This window comes from Cnephaeus nilssonii (genome assembly GCF_951640355.1).
Source record: "Cnephaeus nilssonii genome assembly, chromosome: 17".
Taxonomy (NCBI): domain Eukaryota; kingdom Metazoa; phylum Chordata; class Mammalia; order Chiroptera; family Vespertilionidae; genus Cnephaeus; species Cnephaeus nilssonii.
This window is the reverse complement of record NC_137088.1, coordinates 32,852,306-32,871,696: the sequence shown is the minus strand read 5'-3', so window position 1 is coordinate 32,871,696 and position 19,391 is coordinate 32,852,306. Positions and strand designations below refer to the sequence as shown.

Genomic DNA, 19,391 nt, shown 5'->3' with positions numbered 1-19,391 from the left:
AACAGGACACTGGCCCTCTCACTGCTGCAGCTACTCACAGACCGTTTGTTCTTTGACAAGAAAGGAATGTTGCTGCCAAGGCAGCATGGTCCATTCAGTTCTCAAAGTTAAATGAGTAGCCAATGTCAAGAGGAGGAGTAGCCCTCAGAACCCAGTTTAACCGCCAAGACCACAGTCCTCTATAACTGTATCAGTCAGTGAGTTTCCTAAGGGCAGGGAGGTCTTTCTCATCGTGGCCTCATGGCCAGTGCTGAGCAGTGTTTGATACAGTATAGGTGCTCCAACATCTGACTGCCTAAGAGGGGTAAGCTCACACACTGGGCAGACTGACTGAGTCAGAATTTGGTTTAATTCCATTCAAACTGAGTGAGATCAAATAATAATTTATTAGTTGTTTGACCTTGGAGATGTTACTCAATTGTGATTTGCTTATCCGCAAATGGGGATGATAATAGAATTTACCTCACAGGGTTATTGGGAGGACTAAGTTAAAACATATAAAGTACCCAGAACAAAGCCTAGTACAAAGTAAGAACTAAATAAATTTTGGCTATTATTATTTGTTATACATATCAACAACAAAAGCAATCAGATAAGATTATAAAATATTTGGGACATAAAAGGTTAAAGAATGAGCAGAAATACACTGTATGAGAATGAAACACAAACAGGAAAAATAAGGAGCTTTAAAGAGATGTACATCTATGTGGTGCAGACTCCTGTTTAAGTAATTAAATAGGACTTCACAACAAAAAGATTATATGCTTTAAAAGAGTTTTAAATTTCATAGTTACAATAGCATCTCAGGTGAATAAAAACCAAAAATATGGAGATATGAAAAAAATTATGTTCCAATAAAAGTTTCTAAACCTTTTAGAAATGAGCCTCTTTAAACTTCTGTAAGATTTAAAAATATCTGCAAGGTTAAACTAAACATATAACTAATTTAAAAAACTACCCTTGTATTATGGAAATTTACAAACATACACAATAGCAGATGGAAAATGTAATGAATCTTCTTTGTATCCATCACCAAGCTTCAGTAATTACCAATATTTTATTACTCTGTGTAATATGTTTTAACAGCAATAACAAAAATAGAATTTTCAGCCTTCTCTAAAAGACTAAAATGGCCAAGAAAAATGCCCAGTGAATTTAAGTATAAGAAAACATAGCTAAGTGTAAGTGGCCTATTTCACCTTTTCTTCATTTTAATAAAAATAAATAAAAATGGAATAAAGCTTTGAGAAGAACAACACTTACTGGATGGTGAGGTCGCAAATGAAAAGTATGAGGTGATACTACGGCTACAGCAAAGAAACGAAGAAATACAAAGCTGCTCACTGCAGAATACTGAACATGAGGGTCATCTGCAGGAAAAAAATGGTGAAATGTCATGCACAAAAACACTGAATTAAAAAACAAAGATGACAAAGTAAAAAATATTGAGAAAACATGTAAACTAAATAGAAAATCAATATAATTTGCCTAGTTAGGACTGAATTGATGAAATGATAGTAATGATTATGACTAAATTAAAAGAAAAAATCCTATGACTAAAAAAAGAAATCTAAAAGCACTAATAAAATGAAAGGCAAAGCCGCTAGATTTTCAGAAATATTTTAATTTGGAAACACTTCTTTCCTCAATCTGCAAGAAGAGACTCCTGAAATTACAACAAAAATAAAAGTAGTATCTAGCACTACCTAGTGGCAATACTGAATCCCTGAAGACCTGGATAGGAGATTTTCAGTTTTAGGTTATTGTTTTAGTTTTCCCCTCAAAAATCTAGATAATATCAAAGACTATGCCATTAAAACAATTAGGCTAAAATCTTTACTTTTAAAAAACTATCCATATTCCATACAAAACCGCAAATGAAATGGAGACAACTTGGGTTTGATCATTAACCTACAGCTTTCATTTCAGACTGGAGTCTATACTTAACCCAACAATCAGATGGGAAAGAAGCAGGTGGGGAGAGCAAGAATGTCTGGATTTGGTTTGAGTTTTAATTCTTCTAAGTCACTCAAAAGGCAGTCACGGACAAGTCATTTATTTGTAATTCTTCAATATTACCTGCTCCCCACTCATTGCTTCCCCCCTTCCCAATCCATCTTCTTCCCAGAGTGATAAGGACAAATGAGAAACTATAAAAATACTTGGTAATAAAAATATCACTACTGTAATCAACTGAGGATATGAAGACATTAATATTTAAGTCAACAACAAGTCAGTCAAGGAGATACTTCTGCACTTATGAAAAATAAAAAATGTGTTTTAGATTATTTACATAAATAAGAATCAAACAGATAAAGCATATTTTAGGCCAAGATCACTGGGTAGAGTACTGTGACTACTGCACACTTTGGAATAGACTAGACCCAGGTTTGAGAAACTGCTTGCCCACTGGCCATGTCATGGATGTTGTGCAATTTACTTAAACTTCTCTAAACCTGTTTCATTATATACCTAAGGGGTCCAATACCTGCCTCATGAGGTACTGTGTAGATGAGAGTAGGAGATAATATAAGCTAACATGTGTCTGTTCAGTCATTAAGCATTCAATGTGGTTACCATGATCTAACTCACCAAAATGTAATTTCAGTCAGTATTTCATCTTTCCATATGTTAATGTCTCTGCTCCTCTTATTTTTGTTTCAAAGTACTTAGGAGAGGTTAAGTGTTTACATCTTCACTATAATCAGTAAAGTCATTTAGGTCTTAATTTATCTACATGCTAGTTGGACAATTCAGCCCCACCACTTTAGCACTGGGTAAATTTAGTGGAAGGTCAGGTAACTGCACACACATGTGTACACATTCATACACTTAAAAGAACGTGATATGCCCTAGCTGGTATGGCTCAGTTGGTTGGCGCGTCGTCCGGTACACCGAAAGGTTTCAGGTTCAATCCCCAGTCAGGGCACACACAGGAGGCAACTGATCAATGTTTCACTCTCAAATTGATGTCTCTCTCTGTCTTCTTCTCCCTCTCCATCTCCCTCTCCCTTCCTCTCTTTCTAAAATCAATAAAAACAACAACATCTCTTCAGATGGTTATAGAAATAAACTTAAGGTTTCACACAGCTGGGTAAGACTGATAATTTAAGTAGCTGCCTTATCTCCTCCCCATTTGCCCTATTCCAGGTAGATCGGGAAAGACAGCTATAGCAAGTTTACTTACTTATCAGATATGCATATAATTAGAATACTTCCAAGTATTGACAACCAGAGATAGCAACTCTTAATTTTACAAAATGTTTCTACTAAGCAAAGCCTTGACACTGCTGCTGTGCAAAATTAAAACACGCCAGTTACTGACATATGTACCTCAAAATTCTATGTATATTACAACAGAGATGTTTTTAATGCCTAAAACCATTTCTGTAAAAATCTATCACCCCCAAAACCTATAATTCTCAAACTGTCAGATCTAGTCAGTTATATGGAACTAAAAATTCTCACTTCTGAATGTATGCAAGTAGAAAAGGGAGTTGGTACAAATAACAATGGTGTTTTTGTTTATTTAACAATCTCATAAGCACGTGGTATAGAGGTTTATTTATATAATGTTATAGTTCTAAATTTTGCCTTTCTTAAAAAGAATGCTGATTTTGATTTGTAAAAGTTGTCATTATATTAAAATAAAACATAATATATGTTGTGAGATTATAAGAAAATTAAATCAGATGTTTCATTAAAAAACAAGAACTATTTTGAAAAACTAAATAAGACTGTACCTATAAACCATAAACCATTTCACATAAACCAAACACACAGTAAATCTACAAAAAATCAAATACTGAAAAAGAAAGGACATGTTTTAGTAATACAAGGCACTTACTAGGAAATCTTTGAGCAGCCATTTGCCGTAGAGAGTAAAAGATATCACACATTACAGTGGGGCAGCTCATACTTGATTTTATAATTGTACTGAATAACTTGTCTACATAGTAGCGCAGATTTTCCTGTAGGATTTAAAAAGGTAAACATTAAGATTTCAACTTTTACACATCGTCGACAGCTTTCATGGAAAAAAATGCAATGAAAACAAGCTCAATTAGGCAGTCACTATCTAGTATTCTAGAGCTCTGCTTTCCTTCTCTAAACTTGTTCAGGTTAAAGGACAATTTACATCTTGACCCCCTTTAATATATTAGATTTGGACTAGGTAGACATAAGTGATGTATGGACTAAACCGCACAAGAAGCAACAGAAAGTATAACGATCCCAGGGGAAATTAGGAAAACAACTCAGATATGCAGGCACATAGACATTGTGGCACTGTTATCTACTGCAATGAAAACTTGTGACTCTTCCCAGAGGCAACTTTAAGTGTTGGCTGACCAAGTCATCGTGCTACTTAGTTTGATCAGTTTGAACCTAAAGGACCAACCAGAATGAGGCTGCAACTAGATGTAGCCTTATTCTACTACTATTACTAGAGCCAAAAAGAGACAATCGAGAACAAAAATAAAGTGAAACTTGATGAAGAGATAACAACATTCTAAAAACTAGACATAGGAAATGCTGCTAATGGCATAAGCATTATGTAAAGAATAAAAAGCACTATTCTGCCGAAACCGGTTTGGCTCAGTGGATAGAGCGTTGGTCCCAGGTTCGATTCCGGTCAAGGGCATGTACATTGGTTGCGGGCACATCCCCCGGTGGGGGGTGTGCAGGAGGCAGCTGGTCGATGTCTCTCTCTCATCGATGTTTCTAACTCTCTATCCCTCTCCCTTCCTTTCTGTGAAAAATCAATAAAATATATTTAAAAAAAAAAGCACTATTCCCTCCACATGATATTACTACAACATAAGTGGGAGATAGGTATACTTTTAAGGCCAATTTTAATGGAATTATAAAGATAACAAGGGCTTACCTTATTATTTTCTACATTATCTCCCTCTTTCAATCTAATGGGATCAATTTCACAAGATTTTGAGGATTCACATATCTGAAGAATAGATTAATTTTTCATTTAATGCTTTTTAAAATATTTGGCAAAATGAAAATATCTTTCTGATAATACAAATTAATTGTAAAAATTAAAACTATAAACAAAGTTTAAAACCCCCATCCAGAGGTAATATATACAATATTTCTGAAGAATTATATAGAAAAAAATTTTCATATATTTGAAACTCTAGCTAAACAGAAATCCAATAACAAAAAAACTAATGCAAACTGTTGTTATCCGAGTATGTATATTCATTCCGTACCTCATCTAGAATAGGTTTTAACGTTACTTTCAGGTAGTGCCCTCCCACTATTTTCATCATCTCATCTAGACATCGGGTAGCCAAGGAATTTCCTCTAAAAATTGTGTTTGCATCTCTGAAATACAAGTAGAAATAAGGTGAAAACAAGTGTACTAAACAATGGCTGTCAAATCAATAATATGAGATATCTGACTTGGTCATATATACAATCTTAGTAATTTTTACCATCCATTTAAAAGCTTGCTGCCATTAGGATTTTCAAACTTATAAAAACTATTTAATGAAAATATAAGAAAACAATAAAAAAAAAAAGCATCGGATGGAGTAGCTCAGTTGGTTAAGTGTTGTTCTGTGCACTGAAAGGTTGCTGGTCTGATCCCCAGTTGGGGTTGGGTACGGAGGGTAACAGATCAATGTTTCTCTCTCACATTGATAGTTTCTCTCCCCCCTCCCCCCTTTTCTAAGGATATCCTTGGATGAGAATTAAAAAAAAAGCAAGCATATTTGTGTGTATAACAACAGTGTAAGACTGTGACGGGAACAGGAAGCCACCAGATTGTTTTTTTTTAATAATGTCACACCTGTGCACATAAGGGTAATACATAATGGACAAGGAAAAAGAAACTTCTGACCTGGTATTTTGCAGCATGTGAATCATTATAATAAGAAGCAAAGACTAGAAACAGGAAAATTTGACACCGAGTTAAAAAACACACACACCTGTTATTAATTGTTAATTTTACGGTTGGTGGATACTGTTTGCTAACTTAAAGAATTCCCTTTTATTACATGCTAAGCAGTTCTTTATACTATGATACAGTAAAGCTGGTCAACACAAAAGAAATAAGATTACAGAAACAGTTTGAAAAACTAAGGTTTAAATTCAATAACACATAATTAACATTTAATATAACTCTTACTGTGTATCCTTCAAGTCTAATTCAGCCACTGCAGTGGCAAAAGGAACAAGTTTATCATGGTGCAGCAATAGTCGTACAAGGGGCAAAACAGCATCATTTTTATCTCGACATATTTCACCCAAAATGTAAGCAGCTGAGGCAGATATTGGCTGGAATATAGAAAGGTAGAAAACAGCACAAAATCAAGAAAATGTAACTAAATGTTCAATCACTTAGATGTAAAAGTAATTCAAATATGTTCATCCTAGCTAATAAAGAGGTAATATGCAAATTGATCGCCACTCCAACACACAAGATGGCCGCCCCCATGTGGGCACAAGATGGCCGCCACAAGATGGCCTGCAGAGGAGGGCAGTTGGGGGTAACCAGGCTTGCAGGGGAGGACATTTTGGGGGGACCAGGCCTGCAGGGGAGAACAGTTGGGGGCAACCAGGCCTGCAGGAGAGGGCAGTTAGGGGAGACCGGGCCAGCAGGGGAGGGCAGTTGGGGGCGACCAGGCCTGCAGGGGAGGACAGTTAGGGGCAACCAGGCTGGCAGGGGAGGGCAGTTAGGGGCAATCAGGCTGGCAGGGGAGCAGTTAGGCATCAATCAGGCTGGCAGGGAAGTGGTTAGGGGATGATCAGGCTGGCAGGCAGAAGCAGTTAGGGGCAATCAGGCAGGCAGGCAGGCAAGCAGTTGGGAGCTAGCAGTCCTGGATTGTGAGAGGGCAGTTGAACATCCCTCTAGGTGTCCCAGATTGGAGAGGGTGCAGGCTGGGCTGAGGGACACACACACACACACACACACACCCGTGCACAAATTTTGTGCACCGGGCCTCTAGTCTATATATATAAAAGCCTAAGTGACCGTTATGACGGAATGATTGGTCGCTATGATGCGCACTGACCACCAGGGAGCAGATGCTCAACGCAGGAGCTGTCCCCTGGTCAGCGTGCTCCTACGGTGGGAGTGCCGCTCGGCCAGAAGCTGGGCTCACGGCTGGCGAGCGCAATGGCGGTGGCGGGAGCCTCTCGCGCCTCCGCAGCAGCATTAAGGAGTGGTGAACCAAGTGGTAAGGAGTGAGCAGGTGGGTGGTAAGGAGCGACAGGCGGGCATTAAGGAGTGAGCAGGCAGGTGGTTAGGAGCAAGAAGGAGGGTGGTTAGGAGCAAGGAGTCCCGAATTGTGAGAAGGATGTCTGACTGCTGGATGTCCGACTGCAGGGATTGGGCCTAAACTGGCAATCGGACATCCCTCGAGGGGTCCCGGATTGCCAGAGGGTGCAGGCCAGGCTGAAGAGCCCTTCCCTCTCCCCACCCCGGGCAGCAATTTCGTGCACCGGGCCTCTAGTTAACTATAAGAGATAAATTTAGAACACATATAGGAATCACAGTACTGTCGTTCAGATGAACTAAATATACATATGTGTATACAGGGATGGGCAAAAGTAGGTTGAGAGTAATTAATAAAGTGGGTTTACAATAATTAATAAATTAATAATACAAGAATAAACTCTGTTTCTTGTACTCACACCTGTAAACCACTTTCCCCCACCCCTGTATATATATTTTTTATTGTCTTAATAAAACTTGACACTCTGAAATCTTTTCCTCCTCATTTACATAACTATTTTAGCTTTTTAATATTAAATCATATACTTCAACTTTTTAAAGTACCTGAACATCTGGTGATTTTAGCAGCAAAGTTTTCAAAGGACCATAGTACTCTGAAGGAAGCACATAATCTTCTGTATAACATATATTCAATCGAAGAGACCCCAGGTCATCAGTTTTAGATGACTTGTTTCCATTGTCTCTTGGTTGTAGCAAGTACCTAAAGTAAAAATACAGTCAATTCCATGTGATGGTAATGAGCTGAGCATCCAAGTTGGTGAGGTATATAAACAGCTAAGCTATAAAAAACTAAACCAAAAGTCATCTTAATATTTAAGGTGAGGACAATTCATAAGTAGCAGACTATTAATTTTCAGAGGCTTAATAATGGTTATATATTGAACTAGAAAGCTATTAATAGATTTTTATACAAAAACAAAAAATATAGATAATACAAAAATTAAGATCTCAAAGGGTTGAATAAGAGTTTGATAAGCTTGTGGGTTTAATTTTTAATTCAATTATTATCAAAATTATTTTTTTTACCAACTAAATTTAAGAAATATGCATTTAGTTGAAATAGACACACTACACAAAAAGGCATAAGTGATCTTGTTGTAAATTCTTTTTTTTTTAAATTTATCTTTATTGTTGAAAGTATTACAGATGTCCCTTTGTTAGTTTGTTTATTTATTTTCCCATTGACCCTCTTCACCCTGTCCCTGCCCCTCACAGGCTTGTTGTAAATTCTTTATGCAAAAACTTGAACTTATTTTTTAAAGAAAATTAGTGATTAAAAGTTTATAAATAGATTTTTATATTATTAGAGTAACTTCGTAACCACTGAAAATGTTTATTTGTAAAAATCAGATTTACATTTTTTTCAGTTAAAAGGCAAAAAAAAAAAAAAAGTAAAAATAGAGACAGCTTAAGTATCCATGGAAAGAAAAATGTTTAGAAATCAAGATGCTTGTAGGACCAAAACCTGAAATTTAATAGGTACTTTCAAAATATTTCATTGTTCTACCTATTCCTTAAAAAAAAAAAAAAAATGATTTTTTTTCAATGAGTAGAGAGCACTTCAATTTTCTTTTAAATAATATTTTATAGGCAAAGGCCACTCAAATCTTTGCTGATAGCTTAAAACAGAATATTTTTTAGTTTTAAACATATTCAAAAATATGTATGCCAAAGTACAAATTTATTATAGTACACTAGAGGCCTGGTGCACAAATTTGTGCACAGGTGGGGGTCCCTTGGCCTGGCCGGTGATCAAGGTCTATGGGGGGCCGGCCGGCCAGGGGGTGGGGCCGGGGGAGGTTGGCTGTGGGAGCGCACTGACCGGTCAACTGGTCATTTCCATTGTTAGGTTGTTTGGTCGTTAACAGTCACTTAGGCTTTTATATATATAGGTTAGTTAAGAGCACAAACTTTGGGGTCAGAGAGTTTGGTTCAAATCCCAAACTGTGTGACCTTGAGCAAACTGCTCAATCTTTCTGTGCTTGTTTTCTTATCTGTTGTTAAATAAATGGATAATAATAGTGTCTAAATGATTTAATCCTTACAACAACTCTAAAGAGGTTACATAAGTAAAGCACTTAGAATAATGCCTGGTTCACAGTAAACACTATGTAAATGTTATTTGTATATATATAACTGTTACTACTTAAATATATAAATAACTATAGACAAATGTAGTTAGTTATATTATCTATATAAATGTGATTTATTATTTTAAAACTTTGTTACAAAAGGCTCAATTTAAATTACCTGAAGGATACCTTGTAAATTAAGGAATTTTGTATAAACTAGAGCTAAAGGGAAAAACCTCAAGATGTATTAAATAGAGGCTATCTGGCATGCCTAAGGACTAGGAATAAAAAAAAGAAAGATCTGAAATACATTTTTTCTAGTTTTTGAATAAAGTTTTTTCAGTTTAAAAGAATAAGAAACATGAAATAAAGATAAATTATTACATGAAAGTGTCAGTGAGTTGTTCTGCACATACTTTTTTTTCCCATTCACAACTAGAGAGGCATAAAAGTAATCCTTATGCTCTCAGGAGTCGGTAGTTTTGACAGTCCCTTAATAGACTTAAATATCAGCATTCGGAAATTTTAACCATAAGGTCTGTATAATTGAAATTGAGGTAGGCAGACAAAACTATAATTATTTATTCATAATGCTATATAAGCTAGAAAATAACTGCTCAAAGGCAGCTCTATAATACTTGAATATTATTTCTGATTCCATAAAGATAACCATTATCAATAGATTTTTACTAAAATAGGAGATTAAAAATTAGGTGCTCAAACTGGCAAAGCAGGAAACCAACTCATCTCAAATTAAATATTAATCTACTTTTAAATATGTATAAGTACATATATATATTATGTGGGAAAAACCCCCCAATCATTTGTTTCACTTACTATTTGAATCATACTTTCAAAATTAAAAGTTATAACATGAAAATATATTTATATCTATTTTCTTTTCTTAATGTACACTTTTACAGTTTTAAATCATTTGGGTGCAAATTGTACCAATCTGTGTAATTTTACAATGGTTTTACACACATTAAGTTCTCTGACATTGAGGTAACTGGTGAAATATGATTAAACTACATTCTTTTTATTTATAACACTAGAAGTCCGGTGCACGAAATTCGTGCACGGCGGGGGGTTGTCCCTCAGCCCAGCCTATACCCTCTCCAATCTGGGACTCCTGGAGGGATGTCCGACTGCCCGTTTAGGCCCGAACCCACCAGGATCGGGCCTAAACGGGCAGTCGGACATCCCTCTCACAATCCAGGACTGCTGGCTCCCAACTGCTTGCCTGTCTGCCTTCCTGATTGCCCCTAACCGTTTCTGCCTGCCAGCCTGATCACCCCTAACCACTCCGCTGCCAGCCTGGTTGATGCTTAACTGCTCCCCTGCCAGCCTGTTTGCCCCCAACTTCCCTCCTCTGCCAGCCTGGTCACCCCTAACTGCCCTCTCCTGCAGGGTTGATCACCTCCAACTGCCCTCCTCTGCCGGCCTGGTCACCCCTAACTGCCCTCTCCTGCAGGGTTGATCACCTCCAACTGCCCTCCCTTGCAAGCCTGGTCCCTCTCAACTGCCCTCCCTTGCAGGCCGGGTGCCTCCCAACTGCCCTCCCCTGCTGGCCATCTTGTAGTGGCCATCTTGTGTCCACATGGGGGCAGGATCTTTGACCACAGGGGGGCAGCTATATTGTGTGTTGCAGTGATGATCAATCTGCATATTACTCTTTTATTAGATAAGATAGAGGCCTGGTGCATGGGTGGGGGCCAGCTGGTTTGCCCTGAAGGGTGTCCCGGATCAGGGTGGGGTTCCCTTGGGGCGTGGGGCGGCCTGAGCGAGGGGCCTGTGGTGGTTTGCAGGCCGGCCACGCCCCCTGGCAACCCAAGCGGAGGCACTGGTATCTGGAATTTATTTTCCTTCTACAATTGAAACTTTGTAGCCTGGGGCGGAGCCAAGCCTCCTGCTGATCCCTCCGGGGCGGCAGCCATTTCTGTGGCAGTTAATTCACCTTCTACAATTGAAACTTTGTAGCCTTAAGTGGGTGAGCCCGGCCAGGGTGTGTGGAAAGCTTTGCTTCCCCTGTTGCCGCCGGAAACCCTGGCCTGCTCTCTCAAGCTCCTTTCTGCCGCCATTTGTTTGAATTTGTTTACCTTCTATAATTGAAACTTTGTAGCTTGAGTGGAGGCTTAGGCCTGCAACGGCTATGGAAAGCTTGGCTTCCTCTGTTACCTGGGAAACCTTGCTCTCTGTGGCTGTAGCCATCTTGGGTTGGGTTAATTTGCATACTTGCCCTGATTGGCTGGTGGGCGTGGCTTGGCTGGCAGGCGTGACTTATGTAGCGGAGTGATGGTTAATTTGCATATTACCATTTTATTAGAGAGGATTCCAAACAAAGGAATACTGGTACCAAAAAAAAAAAAAAGGATATAGAAATTCTATATGTACTGATGCAGAATAATGGTAATGACAGCTGCAATAACTACAATGATGAGAACATGAGTTATGCCCATGGTCATAACACTTGTGGCTCACTTTATCTGAACTCATTTCACCCTTTAACAACTTTGGGGTGCAGGTATTAATTGTATTACCCCTATTTTATAGCCAAAGAAAGCAAGGCAAACAGGTGAAGTAATTTGTCCAAGGTCACACCGGTAGTTAATGGCAGAGATGGATTTGGAACAAGGCATTTGGTTCCAGAGCCTATATTCTTCTTTTTTGTTTTTTAGAGAAACACCTTTTAAAATATATATATATATATATATATATATATATATATATATATATATATATATATATATATTGATTTCAGAGGGGGAGATAGAAACATCAGTGATGAGAGAGAATCATTGATCGGCTGTCCCCTGCACACCCCCTACTAGGGATTGAGCACACAACCTGGGCATGTGCCCTTGACCAGAATCGAACCCAGGACCCTTCAGTCCACAGGCCGACGTTCTATCCACTGAGCCAAAACGGCTAGGGCCAGAGTCTTAACCACGGTCAGAAAGACAACAAATACTGAGATTCTACTAAATTGATAAGTGAAAAAAGCAAGGTACAGAATATGTCCCTTTGTGTAAAGAAAGGGAAAGAAGAATATATGTGTATTTGTCTGTATATACATTAAATATTTTCAAAACTCAAAACAGCTCTAACTGGTTTGGCTCAGAGCGTCGGCCTGTGGACTCAAGGGTCCCAGGTTTGATTCCGGTCAAGGGCATGTACCTTGGTTGCGGGCACATCCCCAGTAGGGGGTGTGCAGGAGGCAGCTGATTGATGTTTCTCTCTCATTGATGTTTCTAACTCTCTATCCCTCTCGCTCTCCCTTCCTCTCTGTAAAAAATCAATAAAATATATTTAAAAAAAAACCCAGAAAACTCAAAACAGTAGCTGCCTCAGAAGAAGGAAACTGTTTAGCTGGAGGACAGAAGCAGGTGACATATTCTGCTTTTTGAACTGTGAACCATATAAGCATATTACTTATTCAAAAAGTCAAATAAAATTCTAGTATCTATATAGGTTCAAGTTAAAGTTAACTAATATCAACACTAACAAGCTAATCTTAACATTTCATAGAAGTTTCAGAACAAAGAACACACATCATTACTATGGAACTGAAGAGCCAAGAAAGGAATGGGAAATGACTGAATCATGTTTAATTTGAGGATATAATCAAATTGGAACCATCAAAAATCAGTTTTCAGACAAGGATTATAATAGATAAATACTAAGTAGAAATTCTATGAAAAATCACATTGATGCTTTTAAAACATTACTGATCATTATTCTATATCTTTCTTAATATCAAGATTAGAAAGAATATGCCTGAAGCCTTGTAAGGTAAATAAAGCTTTTCTTGAGTGTTCCTGCAGTTGCCATCAATCCCACAAGGGGATGCTATAGCTCTACAACTGACAAAGGAGGCTAAGAGTTTAGTAATTTCTACTTAAAAGGAATTTAATTTCTATTTTATATCTATGGGAGTACAAATAAGTTAGCAGATGTCCCTATTTCATACTAGATAAATTTTAGCACATATACTTTGGCAAGTTATTTTAAAATACTATTGGCAAAAAAAAAAAAATCTATAGGAATAAATTTAATTTCTGTTTGTCAGTGTTCTTCCATCCTGCCAAGGTAGCTGGACAAAGTTTTGCCACATTTGGAGGGCCTGCCTGGAGAAAGTCTTATTTAATATACAGGCTAAGTGGCACATTTCAATTTCACTTTGAGGGGCTCTAGGAGGGACAACTTACTTTTTATTTTGTAATGAGTAGTTTGGCATATTATTTTAAAGACTAAAAAAACTGAGTTCTAAATTTTCATTTTAAAATGTACAGTACTTTATGGAAGGTGAAAGAAGACATGTGGGGATGGGGGTGGGTGGGAAGGTAACAAATGTTTATTAATTTTTCACAGTGACTAAGTTTAATTTTTCCCTCTTCTGTGAATGCAGTTTAGAAATTATAACATACAAAACGCCACCATAAAGGTCAATAAATCTTAGATCTGTATTAGCAAGAGCTAAAAATAAAAACTTTGAGAATCTAAAAATCAGTCTTCAAGGGATAACTGCTTGAGAACAACAGAGTCCAAAGCGAAGAATGTCTGATGGCCAATCAGGAGAGGCAGGCTCTTCTAAGGACAAACGAGATTGGTGCCCATGGTAAGAAACATCTAAACACTCATTTTCAACTCCTCTTCCAGGCAACTGAAACTGAGTTCTAAAAAGTGGGCCTTAAAAGTTTAGTAAATGAGAAAAGCATGTTCTTTCACACTCAGCTGAAACCCAAGTCTAGCATGAGGGCTGCGGGGCACCCTATTGGAAAGGACAGGGTATAGAGCTTCTTAAGTACCATAAACAGAACAAACAATAGCTGCACACCAATTCTGCTAAAGAAGCGAACATCAATTTAAGGCCTAAGCATTAAGTTTAGTTTAACACCAGTTTAACGTCACTATTAAAAAGGTAAAATAATGTTGTGACCACTGCCAACCCACCAGAGTCCTGAAAAGTGTATTAACTGAATCAGCTCAACAATACCCAGACCCTAGACATTTAGAAAATAACATCAGGGCCATCTATAGTGCGTTTCAATGGGGTGTGGTGAAGAACCACTGGTTAGATCCCATAAACAGATGATTCCCTACAATAAACCCTTTGCCTTCAAACATCCATAGTTTTCATGACCATTAATGAAACTTCTCAACTGCACATGTTAATTTGTGACCAAGCATCGTCTTACATGGGCAACTCTTATGTGATGTTTAAAATGTTTTCCATTTCCCCTTAGAGATAGGATTTAGTTTTTGAACAGAGTCTTACTCTATCTTTTTAAGCTTAGTTCCCATTATTCCCTTACATAAACCTTCCAGTCAAATTACTACTTGCTATCTTTGGACACAACTTTCTGTTTACCTCAAAATGCTCCTTCTCTGTAATACTCTCTTTCCTCTGACTTCACTAACTCTGCTGGAGCAGAGCTCATCTGGTCCCCAATATCTCCTTTAGTTTTTGAATTTAAACAATTCAGTACTTTTGAGGTACTTTTCAGTACAATTGTAGATATCTAATAATAGTACAATATCTCCTTTAATTTTTGAATTTAGACAATTCAGTACTTTTGAGGTACTTTTCAGTACAATTCAGTACAATTCAGTACTTTTGAGGTACTTTTCAGTACAATTCAGTATAATTTTGAGGTACTTTTCAGTACAATTTCAGTACAATTCAGTATTTTTGAGTACCAGAGGTCAAGTCACAAAACTATCAATGTACTTATACACTGAGTGGCCAGATTATTATGATCTCTGAATGCATAATAATTTGGCCACTCAGTGTATATCCTATATAATAAAAGGCTAATATGCAAATTGTCCCCTCGACCAGGAGTTTGACCAGCAGGCAGGCCGGCAGGCCGGCCAACCGCCCATGTCTCCTCCCATGGCCAGGCTGGCCGGACCCCACTCATGCATGAATTCAAGTACCGGGCCTCTAATAAATAAATAAATAAATAAATACACACACACACACACACACACACACACACACACACACACACATTGAGTGACCAGATTATGCGTTCAGAGATCATAATAATCTGGCCACTCAGTGTATTTCTGCAACAATAAATTAATGACCAGATCAATTAATGTTAATTATTTTGGCTTATTTCATTATGATTATTGTAAGCATTTATTTGCATGTACAGTATAATACAGAGAGTTCACTAGAATGTTTGTCTTCTTACCAGGCTTGATGAGAGGTATCATTTCTTAACACGTTCACAGGAACCTTAATCTCCCCTAGGAAGATATCTTGGACCAGGTTTCCATTGTTCCACAGGTCTATCCTGAAAATTTAAAACTGGCTTTATTTGTTTGCAAACAATGCTTAAGAGAACTCACACCACCAAATAGCTTCAAATTACTTTGATTTGGATTATAGCATTAATTTTACATGCTTAAAAGAGATGTTAGCATCTTCATATACCTCACTATCTAAACTAAGAAAGCAAAATATTGCAGTAGCTTTTATTTATAAGCACAGAAAGTAACCATTTTAAATAGTCTAAAAGAAAGCACTTAAGTTTCTTAGTTTCAAAGTCTAGATTTTATTTTAATATTTTAACCTGTAACAATAAGGACTACAGAGTTACTTTGTTGAACTGGAGAAAAGAAACTACAGTTTCTCAATTAGAATCAGTTAATGTGTAAAGATAGACAATTTAGAAAAATATACTACCTGATCATTCCAAACATATGATTAATACATCCTTTAGATGAACACACTGTTAACACCACACCTATACATGCATTTACAAAAACTTTCCCCTTCCAAACAGCACAGGTATTTAAGATCTAGGAAATGGCACAAACTTCAAACACATGCACCTGTTGAGTTATCTTACAAGACTTCTTACCTCACTGAAATTTCTGTTAGACAGCAGATATGTTAAGAAGAATAAAAACATTATTTCTAATGTGTAAGGCTAATATGTAATTACTTTTCTATATATATTTTTTGCATCCATTATGCTATGATTCAGAAATTTAAGGAGCAATTAAATTTGGGAAAATTTTAAAAATATAATAAAATAGGTGAAAATTAGTTCATCTTTGTTTATAAAGACTAATTCTATTATAAAGACTGTTCTGTCAAGGATCATATTTTGGAAAGATAATTTGGATTTAAGTTAGATGCATGTTCCTCTAAGTTTCATCAACCAACTTTCTACAAAAGAGAATTCTATTAAGATTGGTCCACCTTTTCCAGTTAAATTTAGGATAATTTTTTGGCACAGAAAAAAGAAATTGTGTAAAACTCCAAGACACATACCTAATTTCTAGCTTTTCAATGTCCTCCTCTTCTACCTGGAACTGGGATTTTCTGGTGTAACTACTGGATCTGGTTACCTGTAAACAGAATATTCTAGTAAAAAAAATTTTTTTTAATATCTTTTTCCTTCATGAACTTAAAGTCATCACCTTTAAAATCTTTAATTCTGTTTATTATAAACAGAGGAAAATGCCTAGTAATATTTTACCCAAAAGCTAAATATAAAAATAGCCATGGAAGAATAAGGTGGTGTAAAAATATCAAAAGCAGCTCTGGCAGGGTGGCTCAATTGGTTGGAGCATCATCCCATACACCAAAAGGCTGTGGGTTTGATCCCCTGTTGGGCACATACAGGAGGCAACTGATGGATGTTTCCTCCCTCCTTCCCTCCCTCCTTCCCTCCCTTCTCTCCCTCCCATCCTCTCTCTGAAATCAGTAAGTGTATGAGGATTTAAAAAAATTACCAAAAGCAACCTTGCCTCCATACCCTTTCCTTATCAACTCAATATAAAGCAACATTAGGTTCTCTGGCTCATCTGTAATCTGTTGGTGACTCAATGAGTGTTGTATTTCAGTGAAGCTGCATTGTCCCGTTTTTCTCAAGATCCCTATGCCACCCTTATACTTCCTTCTCACATTTTTACTGAAAATATCAAGGCCATTGGCAGGAACTTCCTCAACTACAATCCACCTGAACATGTCCATTCCCATGAAGTCCTTTCTACTTGATCAAGTTTTCTCCATCCTCTTCTCAACAAGATAATATGATCCTCCTCTTTTCTTAAACTATTCCACCCACACGTAATACACAGGAAGCATTCACTTTTTTTAAAGAGAATATTTATTTGGTAAATCACAGAGGTAGAAAAAGTAATTACTAGAAGAAATGGGCTTCGGAAACAAATTACAGAGCAGGGGTGGGGAACCTTTTTTCTGCTAAGGGCCATTTGGTTACTTATAACATAACTAGAGGCCCGATGCACGAAATTTGTGCAAGGGGCTCGGCCCTCACAGCTCCGCCTGCCTCAGCCCTCACAGCCCCGGCTTTGTCTGGAAGATCATTCTGTTGTTCAGTCTAATTAGCACATTAGCTCTTTATTATATAGGATTGTTAATATAATTTACTTAATATAAATTTATGTTGCTATGAAAAAGCTCCTACATTTATTGAATTTCAAGTCCAGCCTGCGGTTGCCTTGGCAGGGCCAGGCCAAATCCCACAGGCAGGACATTCCCCATCCCTGTTATAGAGTAAAGGAAGGGCCCAGGGAGTCTGGGAGTCAGGAAGCGAAAGGTAAGACCCCGGGAGGGTGGGGAGGAAGGGGAAGGAGAAGGGAAAGGGAAAGGCTCTGGCATGCTCCCAGGAAGGAGCGTGCACTGGGTCCTCTTTCCTAAGGGTTTTAAAGGTCGAGATTTTAGGGGAGATTCCGGGGGAAGATCCTAATAGAATATTTAGCAGCTTTCCAGGTATGTCCTTTTAGGGTTGTGGTCTCCACTAGGTGATTTAATTACAGCTTTCTTTACCAGTTTGTTCATGTCACTCAAGGCGAAGAAAAATTCTCCCCTTAAACGATGGTCCCTTTATCGCCTTCCTTTCTCAGACAAATATCTGAAAACTATAAACCATCTTCACAGCCTCCACTTCCTCACCACCCACTCACTACAGTAACTCTTCATATCTGACTTCCTCACAGGTCACCCGCCTAAAACCCTGCTCTTAATCACCAAGTCGGATGATGGATTCTCAGTTCTCACCTTCACTGACCCCTCTATCTGAAGGAGCAATCACACAACTGTATCTCCTTTTCCAGAAACATTCTTTTCTTTGCGGTGCCCAGGCACTATCCTGGCAACCTTCTGCTCCCTTCGCTTCTTCCTCTGGTACCTCTTTTTCCACAGAACCTACAAGTATGGGTTTGCTCTAAGGTTTTATTTCTTATTTGGTCCTAAGAGCTGCAAGTACTGCATAGTTGACAAAGTGCTTTCAGATCCATTATCTCCTTTGTTCATCAGATCACTGCTCTGAAGCAGGCAGCTAGATTTATTATCCTCATCTCAAAAATGAGGAAGCTGAAGTACAGAAATGAAGAGACGTGCTCCAAGTTGAATACCGAGTGAGTGCCAGAACTGCCTGTCTTCACTTTCCTCCTTTCCTGTGGACCTACCTCTACCCGCTGCCTTCCTTGCCTCTCTGTAAGCAAGTCTGGAGTCTTTATTTGCACCTGTCCCCCATCTTAAGTTTCAGTCATAAACTGCTTATTGGAGGATTTTACATCCCAGACCTCAAGCTAATTATGCCCCAAAATGAACCACGTCTTTTTTCCTTCTCTTAATTTTCCTCTTTCTCCAGATAGGAAATCATGAAGACAACAGTTGACTCCTCCCTTTGTCTTTTGTTCTATAACTAATCCACTATCTAGCCTTTGCCATTCCTTTCTCATCTGTCCCTTCTTCTCTATTTCCATATTACTCTCTTGGATCACATCCACTTCCTCCCCCTTTTTAATCAGTCTCTTGATCTCTGTTCTCTCTCCCTCAGCCATTTGGTCCACAGATCATGGTTAATTCTTCCCCAAATACTGCATTACTCTTACAGTTTCCAGGCTCAAAAACATTTAATGGCTAGCATTTAAGAACCTCAGGCAGGCACCCAGGCCTTTGATTAGGTGGTCTTACTCTTTTTTTTTGGTTAATCAACACCCGAGGATATTTTTCCATTGTTTTTTAGAGAGAGTGAAATGGAGGGGGGAAGACAGAGAAAGAGAAACCTCGA

General features: G+C 37.9%; 1 protein-coding gene across 4 annotated transcripts in view; it reads right to left on the bottom strand.

Moving 5' to 3' along the window:
- The window catches only part of RASA2 (RAS p21 protein activator 2), a 121,656-nt gene that overhangs the window by 23,594 nt on the left and 78,671 nt on the right, over window positions 1-19,391 (bottom strand). For all 4 annotated transcript variants that reach the window (XM_079794677.1, XM_079794678.1, XM_079794679.1 and 1 more), the window contains exons 8-15: window positions 16,619-16,695; window positions 15,531-15,632; window positions 7,799-7,955; window positions 6,146-6,294; window positions 5,226-5,340; window positions 4,886-4,960; window positions 3,848-3,971; window positions 1,264-1,370 (exon numbers count right to left, since the gene is read on the bottom strand). In XM_079794677.1, coding sequence (XP_079650803.1) covers window positions 1,264-1,370; window positions 3,848-3,971; window positions 4,886-4,960; window positions 5,226-5,340; window positions 6,146-6,294; window positions 7,799-7,955; window positions 15,531-15,632; window positions 16,619-16,695 — 906 coding nt within the window. The remainder of the gene's footprint in view (window positions 1-1,263; window positions 1,371-3,847; window positions 3,972-4,885; window positions 4,961-5,225; window positions 5,341-6,145; window positions 6,295-7,798; window positions 7,956-15,530; window positions 15,633-16,618; window positions 16,696-19,391) is intronic.